Source organism: Adiantum capillus-veneris, chromosome 25 (assembly GCF_014529385.1).
Source record: "Adiantum capillus-veneris isolate H3 chromosome 25, ASM1452938v2, whole genome shotgun sequence".
NCBI classification, from domain to species: domain Eukaryota; kingdom Viridiplantae; phylum Streptophyta; class Polypodiopsida; order Polypodiales; family Pteridaceae; genus Adiantum; species Adiantum capillus-veneris.
Window position 1 is genome coordinate 85,671,486 of NC_140955.1, and position 17,457 is coordinate 85,688,942.

General features: G+C 46.0%; 1 protein-coding gene across 1 annotated transcript in view; it reads right to left on the reverse strand.

Annotated features, from left to right (window-relative positions):
- Positions 1-307: 307 nt before the first annotated feature.
- FRO1 (NADH-ubiquinone oxidoreductase-like protein) overlaps positions 308-17,457 on the reverse strand; it is a 92,175-nt gene continuing 75,025 nt past the window's right edge. The window contains exon 5 of the mRNA XM_086500199.1: positions 308-480. Within this exon, the coding sequence (XP_086356325.1) occupies positions 421-480 (60 nt within the window). The 3' untranslated portion in view covers positions 308-420. The remainder of the gene's footprint in view (positions 481-17,457) is intronic.

The following is a 17,457-nucleotide window of genomic DNA, read 5'->3' on the forward strand; positions in this document are numbered from 1 at the left end:
CCAAAGAATTGAATAAGATGTTTTAATAATTGTATTTAAAGCATAGCCCATTTATTGCCATAATTTAGACTTTTCATGTTTTCAAGCAAAGCTCCAACCCAGCTCCAACCATCACTAAACTCAAAATAAGGGGGCCAAAAAATAACATCCGTTCAACTCTACACTTTTTTTGTTTTCCGAGTCGGGTAGGGCACACCCGGCCGCTCCCCTCATACACCAAAAAAATATACAAGAAGAACGACCAGGACTATGCACCCAGAAACCGAAGGAAGACGCTATACTATGCATGTGACTCGACACCACTGGATAATTTGTACACCATCAATGGGTAATTTTGCATTAACTGAAAAAATCATGTACAGAACTGCCCCACTCATAATTTTTCCTTTTTTGGTTGATATGATTGACCTATTCGGCTGATCAATTTGTCTCTTGGTTTGGCATTCCTTTATACTTGAAGTTGTCAGCATAAGCCTTTGGCTGCATTTAAACAATACCATGTCAGAAAAAGGAACCGGATGTAGGAAAACCCAAGAACCTAGCAAAGAACAAAGACCAAGGAGGGACTGTGTGCACGCCGCATCACTTGCACTTGCACTTTCCTGCGTGAGCAGGCGCATCTATGTGCAGCACACAGAGAGAGAGAGAGAGAGAGAGAGAGAGAGAGAGAGAGAGGAATACAGGTAAAGATACTCCTGACATAACTCTTAGGACTCCTAAGAGTTATCATTACAATGGATGTCATTACTACATCTATGGGTGTGGTCACTCCTTCAGGAATGGGGTATGGAACTCTCCAGTGATTCCTATCCCTCCTCTGTATACTGCCCACTTGCCTTGTTTCCTTGCCTCCTCCATTTTGGCCAATTCTGTTGGTCTGTTCTTAAGTTGTAGTGGTGTCAACTATCAGCTATCAAACCCTTGGTCCCCGAGAGAGAGAGAGAGAGAGAGAGAGAGAGAGAGAGAGAGAGAGAGAGCTGCAGCCGTATGAACCATGATCTCCGCTTCAGCCCTCCCTCTTTTTCCTTTTGCCCTGTTTTCACACTACCCCTACTGCTTGCCATAGCCTCACGTTGTTGGTGTATGGCCCCTGCGCTGCCGCTCAGTCAGCTGCCTTGCCATCGCCTCCAGCTCTCCACCATCACCAGCAGCTATCTGCTCCGGCTGACTGCGCCCACTCGCATTACCAACCCCCTCCCACTGCCCACCCTGTTAATTCCCAACCCTGTAGTATACCCTGTGGCGTACCACCTTATTCATTTAGTGTGTCATTAGCTCAATCTAACCTTGAATTGGCGAGCCTGTTATGCAGTGCAGCCTTGCCCCCCAACCTGCTGCGTTGACCCGCCTTCGCAGCTGAAGGCTTGGGAGAGTCTCATCGCGGAGCTTTTCTCCTATTTGCAGAGCTTTGTGCAGCGCTCTGGACTCTAAAAGAGAAGTTGACAACTGCCCAGTGTTGTACCAGATTTGCAAAAGCCATTTGAGGTCTACTGTGATGCGTGTGGTCGCAGTCTGGGAGCGGTCTTGATGCAGGAAGGCCATGTTGTAGCTAATGAGAGCAGAATGTTTTCGCGCCCAAAGCGCATTGCACAAATTTATGAGAAAGAGCTATTGGCAGTCATCCATGCTCTTACTCAATGGCGTCATTTTCTACTCGGAGCCGATTTTACAGTGGTCACCGACCACCAGAGTTTGCTATACTTGTTGTCCCAGAAACAACTATCGGACAAACAAATGAGATGGGCAAATATTTTGTCTCAATTTCACTTTCAGATCGTTCATGTGAAGGGAAAGAAGAACTTGGTGGCAGATGTGTTGTCTCGAAAGGCACAGATTTTGGCTGTTTCGGCGATTCATCATCAAAGCTTCGAGGTTATGGTAGATCAATACGCCACATATCTAGATTTTGGAGACATCTTTGACCAGTTACACATTGAGGAGACAGTCCAGGCTATTCTCTAAAGGAAGGCTACTTGATACGGAAAACTATGTTGTGTGTTACTCCAACGTTGAGATACAAGGTTTTGACAAAGTGCCATTGTCCACCTTTTTTGGGCCATCATGGCATAGACACCACCTTGAAAGGTGTGGAGAAGTAGTTCTACTCGCCGAGGATCAAAAAGGATGTGGATGAGTTTGTTAGCAGTTGCTTAGTATGCCAGGTCTTCTACAACCTCTACCTATTCCTAGCCGACCTTGGCAAAGTATAGCAATGGACTTCATTTTTTATCTTCCCAAGACTCAGTGTGGGCATGATGGTATTTGGATAGTCATCGACCAATTCAGCAAGCAAGCTCACTTCATTTCAGTAAAGAAGACACTTAAAGCCGAGCATTTGGCTAAGTTGTTGTCTCGTAGATTTTTTGATTACATGGTATGCCTAAGTCTATAGTTTCAGATAGAGATCCCCGTTTTACAAGTTTCTTTTGGAGGGCAATTTGGGAGAATATTGGCACATGACTACAATTCTCGTCCTCGTTCCACCCCCAAACAGATGGACAATCGGAGATAGCCAATTCAATGGTATTGGACTAGCTAAAGTCGTACATCTCTGATTAGAAGACTCAAATGGGAGAAGTATTTGCCCTTGGTGGAGTTTGCCTACAACAACACGGTTCATACGTCTACAGGGAAGGCACCATTTGAGATTATCGAGGGTGTCAAGTGGGTGCTATTCCGGTTTGAGAAGGCATGCCTACGGAAACCTAAGGGTAAGAAGCGGCTTTTCCCAAAGCTAAGTATGCGATGCTATGGCCCTTTCTAGATTCAACAGAAGATCAATGATATATCCTTCAGGCTCCAGTTACCAGATACTTGGAAGAGTCACAAAGCATTTCATGTGAGTCTATTGAGACCTTTCAAAGGTGCAATGCCAATGGCTAGGGAGCGGAGCCAGAGGAGTAGCCCGAAGTGGAAAAGACAGAGGAGATTCTCATTCCAACACAGGTCCTCACTCACAAGGAAAGGAAAGTGAAACGTAAGCTAACACGTCGGTATTTAGTCAAGTTCAAGAACTACTCGGCTTTGGATGCCAAGTGATGGAGGAGGAGGACCTAGCAGATACTCCTTAGATTAGAGCCGTACCTTGAAGCTTTGGGTTTAGCATCGACTATTCCAAGAGTTACCGATGAATCAACAGGTTGAATCAAGTGCGATGCGGACTGCACAAGAGGGAAGTTACTCCGCTCCTTTGTCACAGGTTACCTCGATGGACTGATACCTTTTTGAGATTTTAGAGATACCGACGGGCTGACAGTATTCTACTGAATGACTTTATGTAAAGAAGTACTTTTGAAATGGGAATTCCTAAAATGATCTATTACATGTGCTCTCTCTTGTGTGTATGGTCTGAGTGCATGTTTGAAAGACATAATGATTGCAACATTTCTGTCTTGTTCACCTGAGGGGTGATGTGGATATGATAGTAACGTGTCAGAGATTAGCGCAGTATGGATGTGATTGCTAAATAAGTTACAATGATCATGATTCTCATCTAGGATCTCAACGGGGATAGTGATGTGTATATGATGTGAATGTTCAGTTACCGTGGTCTTCGTGCAAGTACTAGATATATGTGGTCTAGTACGTCGGTACTTAGAGTCGGTGTCTGTTGAACTAGTTTTTGTCCTATTTGTGTTTTGTAGGTGTAATCGAGGGCGATTACAATTCTTTCAAGAGGGGGGTATGTCAAAAGTGATGACATGGCATAGCCTAAGGACGGAAGGAGGGGCCAAAATCCTAGCAAAGAGGGAGAAGATGTTTTACCAACTTGAAGAACTCTTTCGATGGCCCAGAAGTGGTTAGGTTTGAAAACCTAACCCAAGAGACTTCCCAACCTATGGCACCCCCAATCGAGGGGCCTATGTTACCATATATGTGGTAGTGATGTGTGTGAATACGCTTAGGACCACTAGGGCATTTCTTTCCTCACTAGGAGGTTTTTTCCCACGTGCATTGTATATACGCCCATCATTCTAGGGCTAACTTATCTTTCTATTGTGCACTAAGCAATACACTCTCCGTTGTGTGCCTTGAGCTTCTTCATCTTCTCCAAGCTGTGTGTGTTTCCCTACAACCCTAATTCCAACAATTGGTATCAGAGCATGTTGCGTCCTTCCAGGCATAGTCGCCAGTGTCGCCAGCACCAGCCTGCTCACTTTTTCCCATTTGGGTGAGCTTTGGTGAGCGCCAACAGGTTGACTAATACTTTGGGAGGACTTGAAGAGCTTAGTGTGCTCAAAATTTTAATTCGAGCTCATTTTGGCCTCCGTTTTCACTACAGGCAATACTACACCGGCAATTTCGTCCTTTTGTGCAGAATTTATGTCAGTGCAATTATCTATAGAACAGGTCCCTTACAGTCCTCTTTGGGTTGTGCTACATAGCACGTGCTAGTCCTACTTCGTTTTTCCTCCTTCCGGGCAGTTTTCATATCAGGTACAGTCAATCGCTATGGTTGACAACAACACAGATGTTCTCAAGATGTTCGCTGCTGAGGATAAACTGGATGGGCCCTGGGGACAACTACCCAGTGTGGGCATACATGATGACACGTTCTTGAATCAAAGGGCGTTTGGAATGTTATGCAGGGCATTGATGTACGTCGGCCTTTTATGGATACACGCTCTATTGAGGATGTTGCAGGTTTTGAAAGGTCTGTTGCTGCTAGAGTTGTTTTGCCTACGGCTAAGCAATCTCATTGGAATGTTAGAGATGCGCAAGCTCATGCTTTGATTGCATTATCTGTGAAGCGTACTATTACTCCTCACATTCGCTCGACAAAATCAGCAAAACAGGCTTGGATACTCTGGCTGATCTTTATGCAAGTCGCAATGAGGCTAAAATTGCATTGTTGCGTAAAGAGGTAGAGGCGAAGATTATGCAAGAAGAAGATAACATGGAACACTTTCCTTGCTCGTATCAAGGATATTAATGAGCAACTCATTTCTGCAGACAAAGTCATTTCTGACATTTCACTTGTGCAGATTGTTCTCGATGCATTGCCAAACTCTTACCAGACTTTTGCTAGTACTTAGAGACTTATGACCCAAGGAAAACCTAGTGTTGTCAAGTTTGATGCATTATGCACATTGTTGTTGCAAGAGTCACTTTCAAGAAAGAACAGGGGTTCAAGTCAACTTCGCTTCGGTGCACACTTTTGACCAATCTATCATGGTGAATGATTAACCTTTAATTTAGGAAAAAGTTGCATAAAACGTCTGGTTTAAATGTATTTAGCCAATGCTAAACGTTAATCTATTTTCTCTGCACGCATGCGTACATATGCAGTTGACCAGACTTGCTAATCACAAGTTTTTTCTTTTTTCCCAAAAGAGAAAATCTTTCTATTAAAATCACCTCAAGGGCACAGACCCCAAGGTAGAATTACATCAGAATAATACAGAGAGAACACCATAAATGGTATCACCAAAAAATAAAAACCTAGGGCAATCTAAGATACAAGATTGCCTCAAATCAAGGCTAGATATGGGGGTTAAGTCTTGAAGACCTCCTAGGCGTCTTCAAAGACTCAGCAGACTTCTTAGTGCTTTCTACCAAAGAAGGAAAATACCGCTCATAAGCTGAATTTATGCCTTCGGAACTGCTGCTTATATCCAAATCAATGCCCTGAGAATCAACTGGCGGATCGTGAAGAGCTGGTGAAGAAGTAGTATCCGAGGAGAGAGGAGAAACATTTTCTCTTCTTCTATACGCAAGCTTTGGAGCCTTTGTTCTCCTAGCTCGTCGTCTTCTTTTCTTCCCTTCCTTCCTCCTAGCTTTCTCTGCTTCACTTCTTCTCCTTACCAAGTGATCTTCCAATCCCCCATTCGCATGAAGTGCCTCTTGTTTTGAAGCTTGTTGCCTTTGATCAGGAGAAATCCTGCGTCGAGTACAATCTGCAGCAACATGGCCTTTTCTGCCACAAACAAAGCAGTGACCAAGAAGACCAATGAAGAAAACCCTCTGTAAAATTTCTCCCCCATGAATGGTCGGGAGCGAAATAAATTGCGGAGGGTTCTTCGCCAAGGATTGTGCGATCCTCATCATCAGGAATTGCAGCATCTCCAACCACAAAACCCATACATCTCCCAGTTTCATTAACATGCGGAGCAAATTCTGGAATAAGTCCTGGGAATCTAGCTGTAACTGCAGTTCCACCTACAAGTCCATTTAGATCCATTCCCTGTGTCCATTTGGCAAGAAAGCCTATGGCAAAATGAAAGTCCACAGGGCCCTGTGCTAAGACCTCCATGGCTTGACTTTCAGACTCAAACTGCAACCTGAAGAAGCCTCTCCCGAGAGGGGAGACATTCACAATCTTAAAATTGACGTGAAGAAGTGAGGCTTGAAAATAGTCCTTCAATAGCCTTGCTGAGCATAGACTTCCCACCACTTTACAGGCCAAAGAACAGGACTCCAAGCTTACGGTAGATTCGTGAATGGCGCGCAAGGTGTCAGAAGAAAGATGAATACCTATTGCAGAAGCGGAAGGGGGGGGTTGGAGGGCCTCATAAGGGTCTCTTGAAAAGGTTCCTCGAAGAGGAACGTCCGCCCCTGCAGCATCCATCTCCTTCCTGACATAGCTCTCCATATCAATCCTTTTGTAGCTGGGGGGGTGGGGGGGGGGATAGGCGACTAGGAGGGGAGGGCAAGGGTAATGAGGCGAGCAACTAGGGATGGACGAGGTAGGGATGGGAGGCGAGCTGGGAGAGGGGGGGGGGGGGGGGGGGGGGGGGAGAGGAGGGGATAGGCGACTAGGAGGGAAGGGCAAGGGTAAGGAGGCGAGCAACTAGGGATGGGCGAGGTAGGGATGGGAGGCGAGCTGGGAGGGGGGGGGGGGGGGGGGGGGGGGGGTGTATATGGCGAGGGCAGCAGGCAGGGTAGGCGAGGGTCTTAAGCTATGGTGAGGGCAACAGGCAGGGTAGGCGATTAGGTAGGGAGGGCCAAGGCAGGGGGGGGGGGGGGGCGAGCGGGGGGGGTGAGGTGAGGGAGCAGGTGGGGATGGCGATGGAAGCTACAGGATATCAGTGCGCGGCAATAAAAGTATGCTAATCACAAGTTAAGTGTTGCGTAATAAAAAACAAAGCTCAGTAGGCGTTTAATAAACCAACCTCCAGCCTCAATGTTAAGATAGTAAAAAGGAAACGTTCTTACCATACCAAATGTCACCAGCGTGTGACTACTATCTATCCTTTTTGTTGATTTCTTTCTTATTATCTATTTACTTTCACTTTTTGGAAACACCCCTCGGGAAATCTAACTGCCCTGCATTGCATAGCTAGTGTGGAACTGTCCAGAGGGAGTCCAGGCCTGAGGGCAAGAGAGCACTAAGGTTGGACAAGGACTATGGTTAGCCAAGTGGGGTCATTGACTAGCCAAAGTGGAATCCTTTGCTACAGAGGCTACATTTCAGTTCTGGATGTGGCCGCAGTGTACAAAGAGGGTCGGATGACCTAGAAAGATACAATGGCAGTATCTCCTAAAATTTAGGGAACTGCTATTTTGGGACCTGAAAATGTGTTGACGTCATTACCTCCGGAATGACAAGGGGAACATTTTCTTACTCTGCCGTGAAGTCAACTGGGCAACCGGTTGGGATATTTTTAGACGGCAACCCCGAAACGGGAAAATGCTTATAAATGTGCCAAGTGGCACCTTCTGGTGCACTTGCCTCATGCAACAAGAAGTGGCGCTGAATTTAGGAGGGGGAGAGCCTCATTTTCAGTTTTTGTCACAGGTTAAGAGCTATGGAGTGCTTGCTTTCCCTCTTATGCACAGTGCGGTGCCAGGAGTGATGCCCTGCACGCTACGCACTGCCCTCTCTCTCCCCTTTGGCAGTATGTTATGCCCCTCTAGTGGGCTCTTCATTTGACCAATGTACAGTTGTGTGGGTTCATGCGCGATTGCCGAGGCAAGAGCCTCTTGCACAGGTACTGGATTACCTAGCGGCTAATCCCCCCGCAGGTACAGGTGAATTCGGAGAGGTTTCACGCCAGAAATCTCGTCCGATTCAAAGGGCAAGTAGCCCTACAGGTGCGGGAGCTCGAGGACTTGCTACGGATGCGACCGGCACGCGAAACGGAACCCGAAGCAGTAAATTACAGCCTGCTGTGTATTTTTGCAGGTTTAGGGTTTTGGCCCTAAACGGACCCTAATACCCCCAGGAGGTTCGGGGACGCGAGGGGACCGCTGTACAGGTGATCTGGCGCATTTTCGGGGCTGAAAACAGAGAATTCAGTGTGCTGCAGATTCTCGCCAGGTTTTGCAAAGTGCCCGTATGCGTCGTGAAAGTCATTTAATGCGTGGGAATACTGACCGTGAAGGGTTCTAGTACAGCTATGCTGCCGAAATCGGGCTGGAACAGTGGAAATTCAGCCGAGTTTGTGCGGGGCAGCGTGTAGGGATCCACAACGTTTATTCCCTCTTTTGAACAATAAAGAAATACCGAGAGGGGCGCCTAAGTTAGGGGCCAATCTGGTGTCGGTCTACTCATACAGGTGCAATCTAGCAGCCTGTATCCCTCTCCCCTTTGTTGTGTCTTGAAAGTACAGGTAAAATAGACGACTAATAATGGGTGAAAGCTAAATCAAGGTTTAAAGTAAAGTCTACCGCCCTTTTTAGAAACCGGCCTGTTCAATCCAAAAAGGGCGGTAGACTTTACTTCAAACCTTGATTTAGCTTTCACCCATTATTAGTCGTCTATTTTACCTGTAATTTCAAGACACAACAAAGGGGAGAGGGATACAGGCTGCTAGATTGCACCTGTATGAGTAGACCGACACCAGATTGGCCCCTAACTTAGGCGCCCCTTTCGGTATTTCTTTATTGTTCAAAAGAGGGAATAAACGTTGTGGTTCCCTACAAGCTGCCCCGCACAAACTCGGCTGAATTTCCACTGTTCCAGCCCGATTTCGGCAGCATAGCTGTACTAGAACCCTTCACGGTCAGTATTCCCACGCATTAAATGACTTTCCCGACGCATACGGACACTTTGCAAAACCTGGTGAGAATCTGCAGCACACTGAATTCTCTGTTTTCAGCCCCGAAAATGCGCCAGATCACCTGTACAGCGGTCCCCTTGCGTCCCCAAACCTCCTGGGGGTATTAGGGTCCGTTTAGGGCCAAAACCCTAAACCTGCAAACATACACAGCAGGCTGTAATTTACTGCTTCGGGCTCCGTTTCGCGTGCCGGTCGCATCCGTAGCAAGTCCTTGAGCTCCCGCACCTGTAGGGCTACTTGCCCTTTGAATCGGACGAGATTTCTGGCGTGAAACCTCTCCGAATTCACCTGTACCTGCGGGGGGATTAGCCGCTAGCTAATCCAGTACTTGTGCAAGAGGCTCTTGCCTTGGCAATCGCACATGAACCCACACAACTGTACATTGCTCAAATGAAGAGCCCACTAGAGGGGCATAACATACTGCCAAAGGGGAGAGAGAGGGCAGTGCGTAGCGTGCAGGGCATCACTCCTGGCACCGCACTGTGCATAAGAGGGAAAGCAAGCACTCCATAGCTCTTAACCTGTGACAAAAACTGAAAATGAGGCTCTCCCCCTCCTAAATTCAGCGCCACTTCTTGTTGCATGAGGCAAGTGCACCAGAAGGTGCCACTTGGCACATTTATAAGCATTTTCCCGTTTCGGGGTTGCCGTCTAAAAATATCCCAACCGGTTGCCCAGTTGACTTCACGGCAGAGTAAGAAAATGTTCCCCTTGTCATTCCGGAGGTAATGACGTCAACACATTTTCAGGTCCCAAAATAGCAGTTCCCTAAATTTTAGGAGATACTGCCATTGTATCTTTCTAGGTCATCCGACCCTCTTTGTACACTGCGGCCACATCCAGAACTGAAATGTAGCCTCTGTAGCAAAGGATTCCACTTTGGCTAGTCAATGACCCCACTTGGCTAACCATAGTCCTTGTACAACCTTAGTGTTCTCTTGCCCTCAGGCTTGGACTCCCTCTGGACAGCTCCACACTAGCTATGCAATGCAGGGCAGTTAGATTTCCCGAGGGGTGTTTCCAAAAAGTGAAAGTAAATAGATAATAAGAAAGAAATCAACAAAAAGGATAGATAGTAGTCACACGCTGGTGACATACCCCCCTCTTGAAATCTCAAACGTCCTCGTTTGCATCTATGTCGTACATGCTTACTGTCAACACTGATGTATTCAACACCTGTCGACACATATACGACACATACATGCTCATTGTCAACCCTGGTGTATTCAACACCTCGTCGACTCATGTATTGCCTGCGTGTGAACCCTGTCTCAATGACATAGTGGTAGCTGCGCACTGTGCCATTGCTTTGAGTCACTAACTTTCCAATGACAAAATGGTAGCTGCACATTTTGCCACTGTCTTATAGTACACGTTGGATCCCGTAACACTTTCGAGCATACCCAAACCGACAGTTTAAGAATGCAGTTACACATGTACTCTTCAATAGAAGCAATCACTGTATCCTTGACAAACTGACAAGAATTACTCACTTCTATAGCACTAACCAAACTTTTGGACATTCCATAAGAGCAATTGCCAAACTGACAATCTGTACAGCTCTAACATTCATGTAACAGGTATTTGATTTGAGCTCACTTTAAATACCATGTACATCATTTGTTTCAGAAGCCATTGTCACACTAACAATCCATTTAGCTTTGAAACTCAAGGGGTCAAGGTAGGTTGCAAATCCAAAGCTTCCAGGTAAAGTGATAACACAGTTGGTGACTCTGCAAGTTCACCTTCTTCCATCCACTTAGCATCCATTGGTGGATAGTTTCTGAACTTTACCAAGTAATGCCTAGCAACCTTGCCTTTCACTTTCCTTTCTTTGTGTGCCAAAATCTGTTCAGGGACCAAGATCTCGTCAAGTTCCTCAACTTCCGGCTAATCTTCAGCTGGCATATCTTCTGGCACATCACCCACATAGGGTCTTAGAAGACTCACATGAAACGCATTGTGAATCTTCCAACTGTCAAGCAATTTCAGCCTATATGCAACATCACTGATTATGTCGCATACTTGAAAACGCCCATAGTAACGCATGCTGAGCTTTGGAAACAGTCTTTCCTTGCCCTTCATCTTCTTTAACCTTTCCTTTTCAAAGCGTAAAACCACCCAATCACCAAGTGAATATACCACTTCACGACGGTGACGATCAGCTGCTTTCTTTTGCTTTGCCTGAGTCCTTTCTAAGGCCACTTTGACCTTCTTGTACATTTCATCCATGTCCTGAACATACTTATCTGCTTCAAATATCTTGTCCTTTGTATGCAGTATGGGAGGAACTTTCTTGCCACCTTCAACTATCTCAAAAGGTGCCTTGCAATTATGGCTGACAGACCAGATGATGTGACTGAAGAGGTTTCCTCTTCACAGGGTCAACAGACACATGAAGTGGGTGAGTCCTCAAGACCTCCACAAACAGATGACGATATATTCAGGACCCAGTTGGCTACTGCTGTGGCTATGTTCACACAAGTAATGCAGAATCCAAGGTTTTTAGCTTTTCTGCAACCTCCTGTTCCGTCTCAGCAAGTTGGGTCACTGGATCATATTCAAAAGCCTGTTAAGGCTCGAGCACAGGTGATTCATACCGCACAGTCAATGGAAACACCTGTACACTTGACGGAGAACATGCAGTCTCCACAACCTATGCCTAAGGTGCAAGAACAGGTGGCTGAGATGCCAGTCTTTCAAGCTGTACCAGTTCAGCCCGCCACCTTTCAGCAGCCTATAGCTGGTTCTAATGGGCAGGGAAGCAACCTACAGGCTATGCAACAGGTCTTCCCACCACTTTCAGTACACCCTGGCTATTTTGGAGGTGGATCGGTATTCCAGAGCATGGCTGGTCATGCACCTGGAAATCAGTTTTACACGCCAGGAACAGTGTTCGGGGGTGCTCAAACGATGATGCCTAACCCCATGTATGGTGTCACGGGCATGCTACCAGGGTTTCAGAGCACTCACGGCCAATTTGGGATGTCACAGGCAAATTTTGGTATGGCTGGAATTACAAATCAGCAGCCAAATATGGCATTTCCAGGTCAAGTTAATAGCGGCCAAGGAGCACAGATGAACCCTAATAGTGTTCCCATGTTTCAGTCACTTCCATATGACAATTTAACGCCGCTGGAGAGGCCAACTCCGTACAAAGAAGGTGGCAAAGGTGTGTCATTCACGACCTTTACAGGGTTTGATGACAGGAAGAAGGCTCTCTCATTCCTCCAGCAGTTTGATAAGGCCTATGCAAGGGGAAACTTTACAGAGGCTTCAAAGGTCCGCAAGGCAGCCACTTTCTTGACAGGGAATGCGGGACAATGGTGGACAACTTTATTGCTTCAAGGGCAAGCTCCGTCCACATGGATTTACTTCAAGCAGATTTTTGCAGCAGCATGGTTATCTGATGACTTTGAAGCAGATGTCATGACAGAATGGCACCAGCTTAATGCTGCCACTTGCAGAAATCTGGATGATTACAATCGGAAGTTTTGGAAAGCACTACTTCCAGTAACTTCCTATAGGTTTGTGCCATTGACAGAACAGATTGAAAAATACTGCTGTGGCCTACCCAAAGGATTGAGAAAATACTGCACGAAGACAAAAGTCACTACTTTGACGCAGCTCATCGAGGTAGCAAACACTGGCAATGGTTTGCTCAAGGGAGAAGATTGTGAATGTAACACTGGCGTCAAGGCAGGATCAGGCAAAAAAAATTCAGCCAAGAAGCACGTTCTCAATGAGGCTCTTAAAGGGACTCAGGAGTCGGCCAACGCAGGGAAAGACAAAGCTACAGCTAAATCAGAAAAAGGACCAGCAAAGAAATGGAAAAGACGTTTTCCTCGCAAGTCAAAAGAGCAAAAGAAGGTCCTGAGGACAGAGAACAAATGCTTTATATGTGAGCAGCCTGGCCACATTGCTTACAATTGTCCTACAAAGAAAAGGCCAGCTGATTCTGATGACAAGGAAGACAAGAAAGGAAAGAAGCCCATGGCTGGTCTAGTGCCAGATATGGTGGGCGACAAGCCAAATTCAAATGCAAGTGAGCTTTGCAGAGCATGGGGAAAGGTTAGGGATCAAACAGTGCTTATTTTCTTTGATCCAGGTGCCAAAGCAAACTTCATTTCCCCAGAATTGGCTTCAAAGTTGGGAATCAGACCTGAAGAGATGGGGTATATGTCACAAAGTGATGACGTGGCGGACAGCAGAAACCCTAATTTCTGCCAGAAACCCTAAAATTCCTGCAAACCCTAATTTTTGCCAAAAACCCTAAATTCCGGAAATCGATGGAGGCGGATTATTATAAATTTTTTTATTTTTTTTTATTTTTTTTTGGAAAACGATGAGCGACGCGAATTTTGCTTTTGCTTTTTTTTTTATTAAAAAAAGAGAAAAGACTCTCTAAGAGAGAGAGAACTGATACTTTTGATTTTAAAAGCTTTTGGGGCTCTGCTTTTGGGCATCCCTTGTAACCTTTAAATTAGTGGTGAGGGCCTCACTTCTCGGAGCATCTGGACGCAGAGTCTGAGAGTGAAAACCTACCGCTCTCTTGTACTTTGATGATTGATTAATATAAAAAGAAATACCGAAAGGGGCGCCAGTCTTTGGGGCCAATATCTCTAGGCACGGAACTCCGCCGGGCCAGTGCAAATCTATTGTGATCTGTGAATTGTTTTGAAGTGGTTATTTGGTGCTGTCGCGGTTGATTCTTGACTTGGAGTGTCCAAGTTTGTTACAGTGGTATCAGAGCACGGCCGATTTCTCTTCTACGGGAAATCCGATCCCCGAATTTTTTTTCCGCGGCACCTATGGCTTCAGGCAATGATCAGTCGACTCCCTCTGCATCTGGAGATGCGGGCTGGGATCACAACGAAGATTCAGGCAGAGAGTATGGCCCGCCTTGGCCTACTTAGGCGGAGCGGCGAGAGATAGAGCGTCGCCAGTTGATCAGCGAGGCAACAATGATGATGCTCAATTTTGCCAAGGACCCGAAGATGGCAAAATATATGAACCAGACCTCTTTGGAAGAGGTACAGATGGAGTGGCAGAGAACCACAACACCACTCCCGAAACCCGCTCTCAAGAAACCTTCTGCCTCCAAGAAATCTACGAAGAAGGAGCTGGAGAATGTGGTTGATGCACGGATTGCTCAGCTTTTCGACGTGCAAAAGAAAGGCAAAAAGCACGGCAAAAAGCAGAACAAAGGTACTGACTTCCCGGGATATTAGGGTCGTCAATCGACATTCGACAAAGCAAAGAAACGGAAGAAGCGTATTCGATTTGAAGGAGTACCCAGTTCTTCTTCTTCTTCTTCTAACAGTTCTTCTAGCTCCTCGGATTAGAGCGAAGAAGACAGAAAAAAAGCAAAAAGTGAAGCAAGACACAAAGCTTCGGAAAGGGCAAGAAAAAGGCAAAGAAGGCTACATCTCGCCCACAGATTGACAGTTCTACTGAGGACTCGTCTACTTACAGCTCAGACTCCGATGACGGAAAGTTTTATGCGAACAAGAAGAATTTTTTTTTTACAAAGCCAACCAGTATGACTTTCTCGAAGATAAAAGCAAGAAAGTCCGAGAGTTTAAGGAAGGTGGCCACTCGATCAAGTTTGATACTTTTCAGGATACTCAGATGCTTCGAAGGCTTTGTCTTTTATACAGCAGTTTGACATCGCTTTCGCGGGAGGACGCTATTCAGAGCACTCCAAGATTCGGAGAGCTGCCTCTTACTCTGAGGGGAATGCTCGTACTTGGTGGTCCACGCTTCTATTAAGCAAGACTGTGCCAGTTACATGGCTGAAATTCAAGAGGCTTTTTATTTCTTCTTGGTTGACTCAAGAGTTTGAGCGAGATATACGAGCTGCTTGGAACCATCTTCGGATGATCAAGAAAGATGCAATCAATGCTTATTGTGAGAGATTCTGGAGCTCTTTTCTACCCGCCTCTTCATTCAAGAAGATCTCGTTCAGAGAACAGATTGAGCGGTTTACCTTGGGTCTACCTACAGAGATCCGAGATCACTGCTTGGAACAGAAGTCAGCTTCTATTCAGGAGTTGATGAGTCATGCGAAGCGGGGCTTTGCCATTCACTCTGGCAGTCTGACCTACCCCACAGATGAGGCCATGACACAACGAGCCGAACAGATTTCTGGGAATGAAAGTAGAATGAAAAAGAGCAACCTAGAGAAAAAAAAAGGATGCACGACCCAAGCTTACTCCTGAGGAGAGAGCTCGCTTCATCAGAGAGGGGAAGTGCTTTGGATGCAGGAAACATGGACATATTTCCGCAAAGTGCCCTGATAAGGCACAGAAAGAACAGAATGATAAAGACGACGACAGGTCTGAGAGTTCGAGAGCAGCTGAGGAATGTGGCAGAAAAGGCAGATAGAAAAGCAGAACTGGTACCACATGGCGTGGGACTTGCACCGAATCAAATGAATGAAAGTACAAACTTTGCCGTTTTTTTTTGGGGCAAAGTGAAGGATCAGGAAGCTCTTTTGAAGGAGCAAAGGCCAACTTCTTTTCACTTGGAATTGGCGGCTCGATTTGGAACTACGCCTGACAAACTGACGCCACAGGCGGAGGTAGTTCGACTGGCACCCGGATGGGATGTTGCCATTACACCGAGCATTGGCAAACTTTGTTTGCAATGACAGGGGTGTTCAGGGCACGCGAGTGACGTTCTACTCGGGATCCCTTGGTACCACAAGAACTACGCCGTGGTTGACTAGCGGGCCGAGAAAGCGACTTTGATAAATGAAGAGCTTAGAGATTGTACTTGATGAACTTCAGTTTTCTTACTCATTCTTTTGGGAGAACTTAATGATGGATAAAAGGTTGAATATGTTTTGACCTGAAGAAAAGAACGCCAAGATTTTATTTTATTTTTTTCTCCACGCTCATGCCGATTGCTTTTGAGAGGGCTTGAAGATCATACCATTGATCTGATATCTGGAAGCACGCCACCGAATCGGCCACCTTACCGTGTGAGCCGAGCACAGAATGAAGAGATTATGAACCAAGTGAAAGACCTCTTGGAAAAGGGTCTTGTCCAGCCTAGTACTTCACCGTATTGCTCTCCAGTATTGTTGGTTTTGAAGAAAGACGGATCTTGGAGAATGTGCATCGATTATAGAGCTCTCAACAAAATCACCATCAAGAACAGATTTCCGATTCCTAGGATCGATGATATACTCGACAAGTTACAGGGATCCTCGTGCTTTAGCAGGATTAACTTGAAGAGTGGATATCATCAGATCAGGATAGCACCAGGAGATGTCTACAAGACAGCTTTTCGGACGACTTTTGGGTTATTTGAGTTTTTGGTGATGCCTTTTGGCTTAACCAATGCTCCTGCGACATTTAACCGGATGATGGACAGGATTTTTCAAGAGTACAGACTATTTGTTGGCACTTTCTATGACGACATCATTGTTTTCTCCAAGAATGAGGCAGAACACAGAGATCATCTGCTTCAAGTCTTTCAGGCAATTACGAGATCACACGTTAGTGATTAATGCTAAGAAAAGTGAATTTTTCCTACTAGAGATACACTTTTTGGGACACATTGTGTCAGCAGCAGGAGTGCGAATGGACCCGGCCAAGATAGAGAATATCCGTGATTGGCCCGATTTGAGGAATGTCCATGAAGTTAGAAGCTTCTTGGGACTGTGTTCGTACTACAGGCGGTTCATACGAAAGTTTGCAGAGGTTGCTTCCCCTTTGCATATCTTGACACAGAAAGGAGTACCTTTTTCGTGGGGACCCACAGAGGTGACTGCCTTTCAGACATTGAAAGAGAAATTGACTACGGGACCTATTTTGACTTGCCGGACTTGCAGAAGTCATTCGAAGTATATTGTGATGCTTGTGGTCGTAGTCTGGGTGCGGTCTTGATGCAAGAAGGCCATGTCATAGCTTACGAGAGCCGTTTGTTCTCTAGGCCGGAGATGACAGCACAGATCTATGGGAAAGAGCTTTTGGCGGTTATCCATGCTCTTACTCAGTGGCGGCATTACCTACTTGGAGCGGATTTTACTGTCTTTACAAACCATCAGAGTTTGCGCTACTTCTTGTCACAGAAGCAGCTTTCGGAAAAGCAGATGCAGTGGGTGAACATCTTGTCACAGTTTCACTTCCAGATTGTCCATGTGCAGGGACAGAAGAATGTGGTGGCAGATGCTTTGTCTCGGAAATCGTTGGTTCTCGCTATTTCCGCAATACATCATAGGAGCTTCGAGGATATGGTCGATCAGTATGCCACAGATACAGGTTTTGCAGATATTTTCACACGGATATGGGATGGGGAGACAGTAGCTGGATACACCCTTCGGGAAGGCTACTTGATGAAAAAGACTATGTTGTGCGTTACACAGCCGTTGAGGGAAAAGGTTATGACTGATTGCCACTGTCCACCTTTTACGGGTCACCGCGGCATTGCTACCACCATGAAAGGG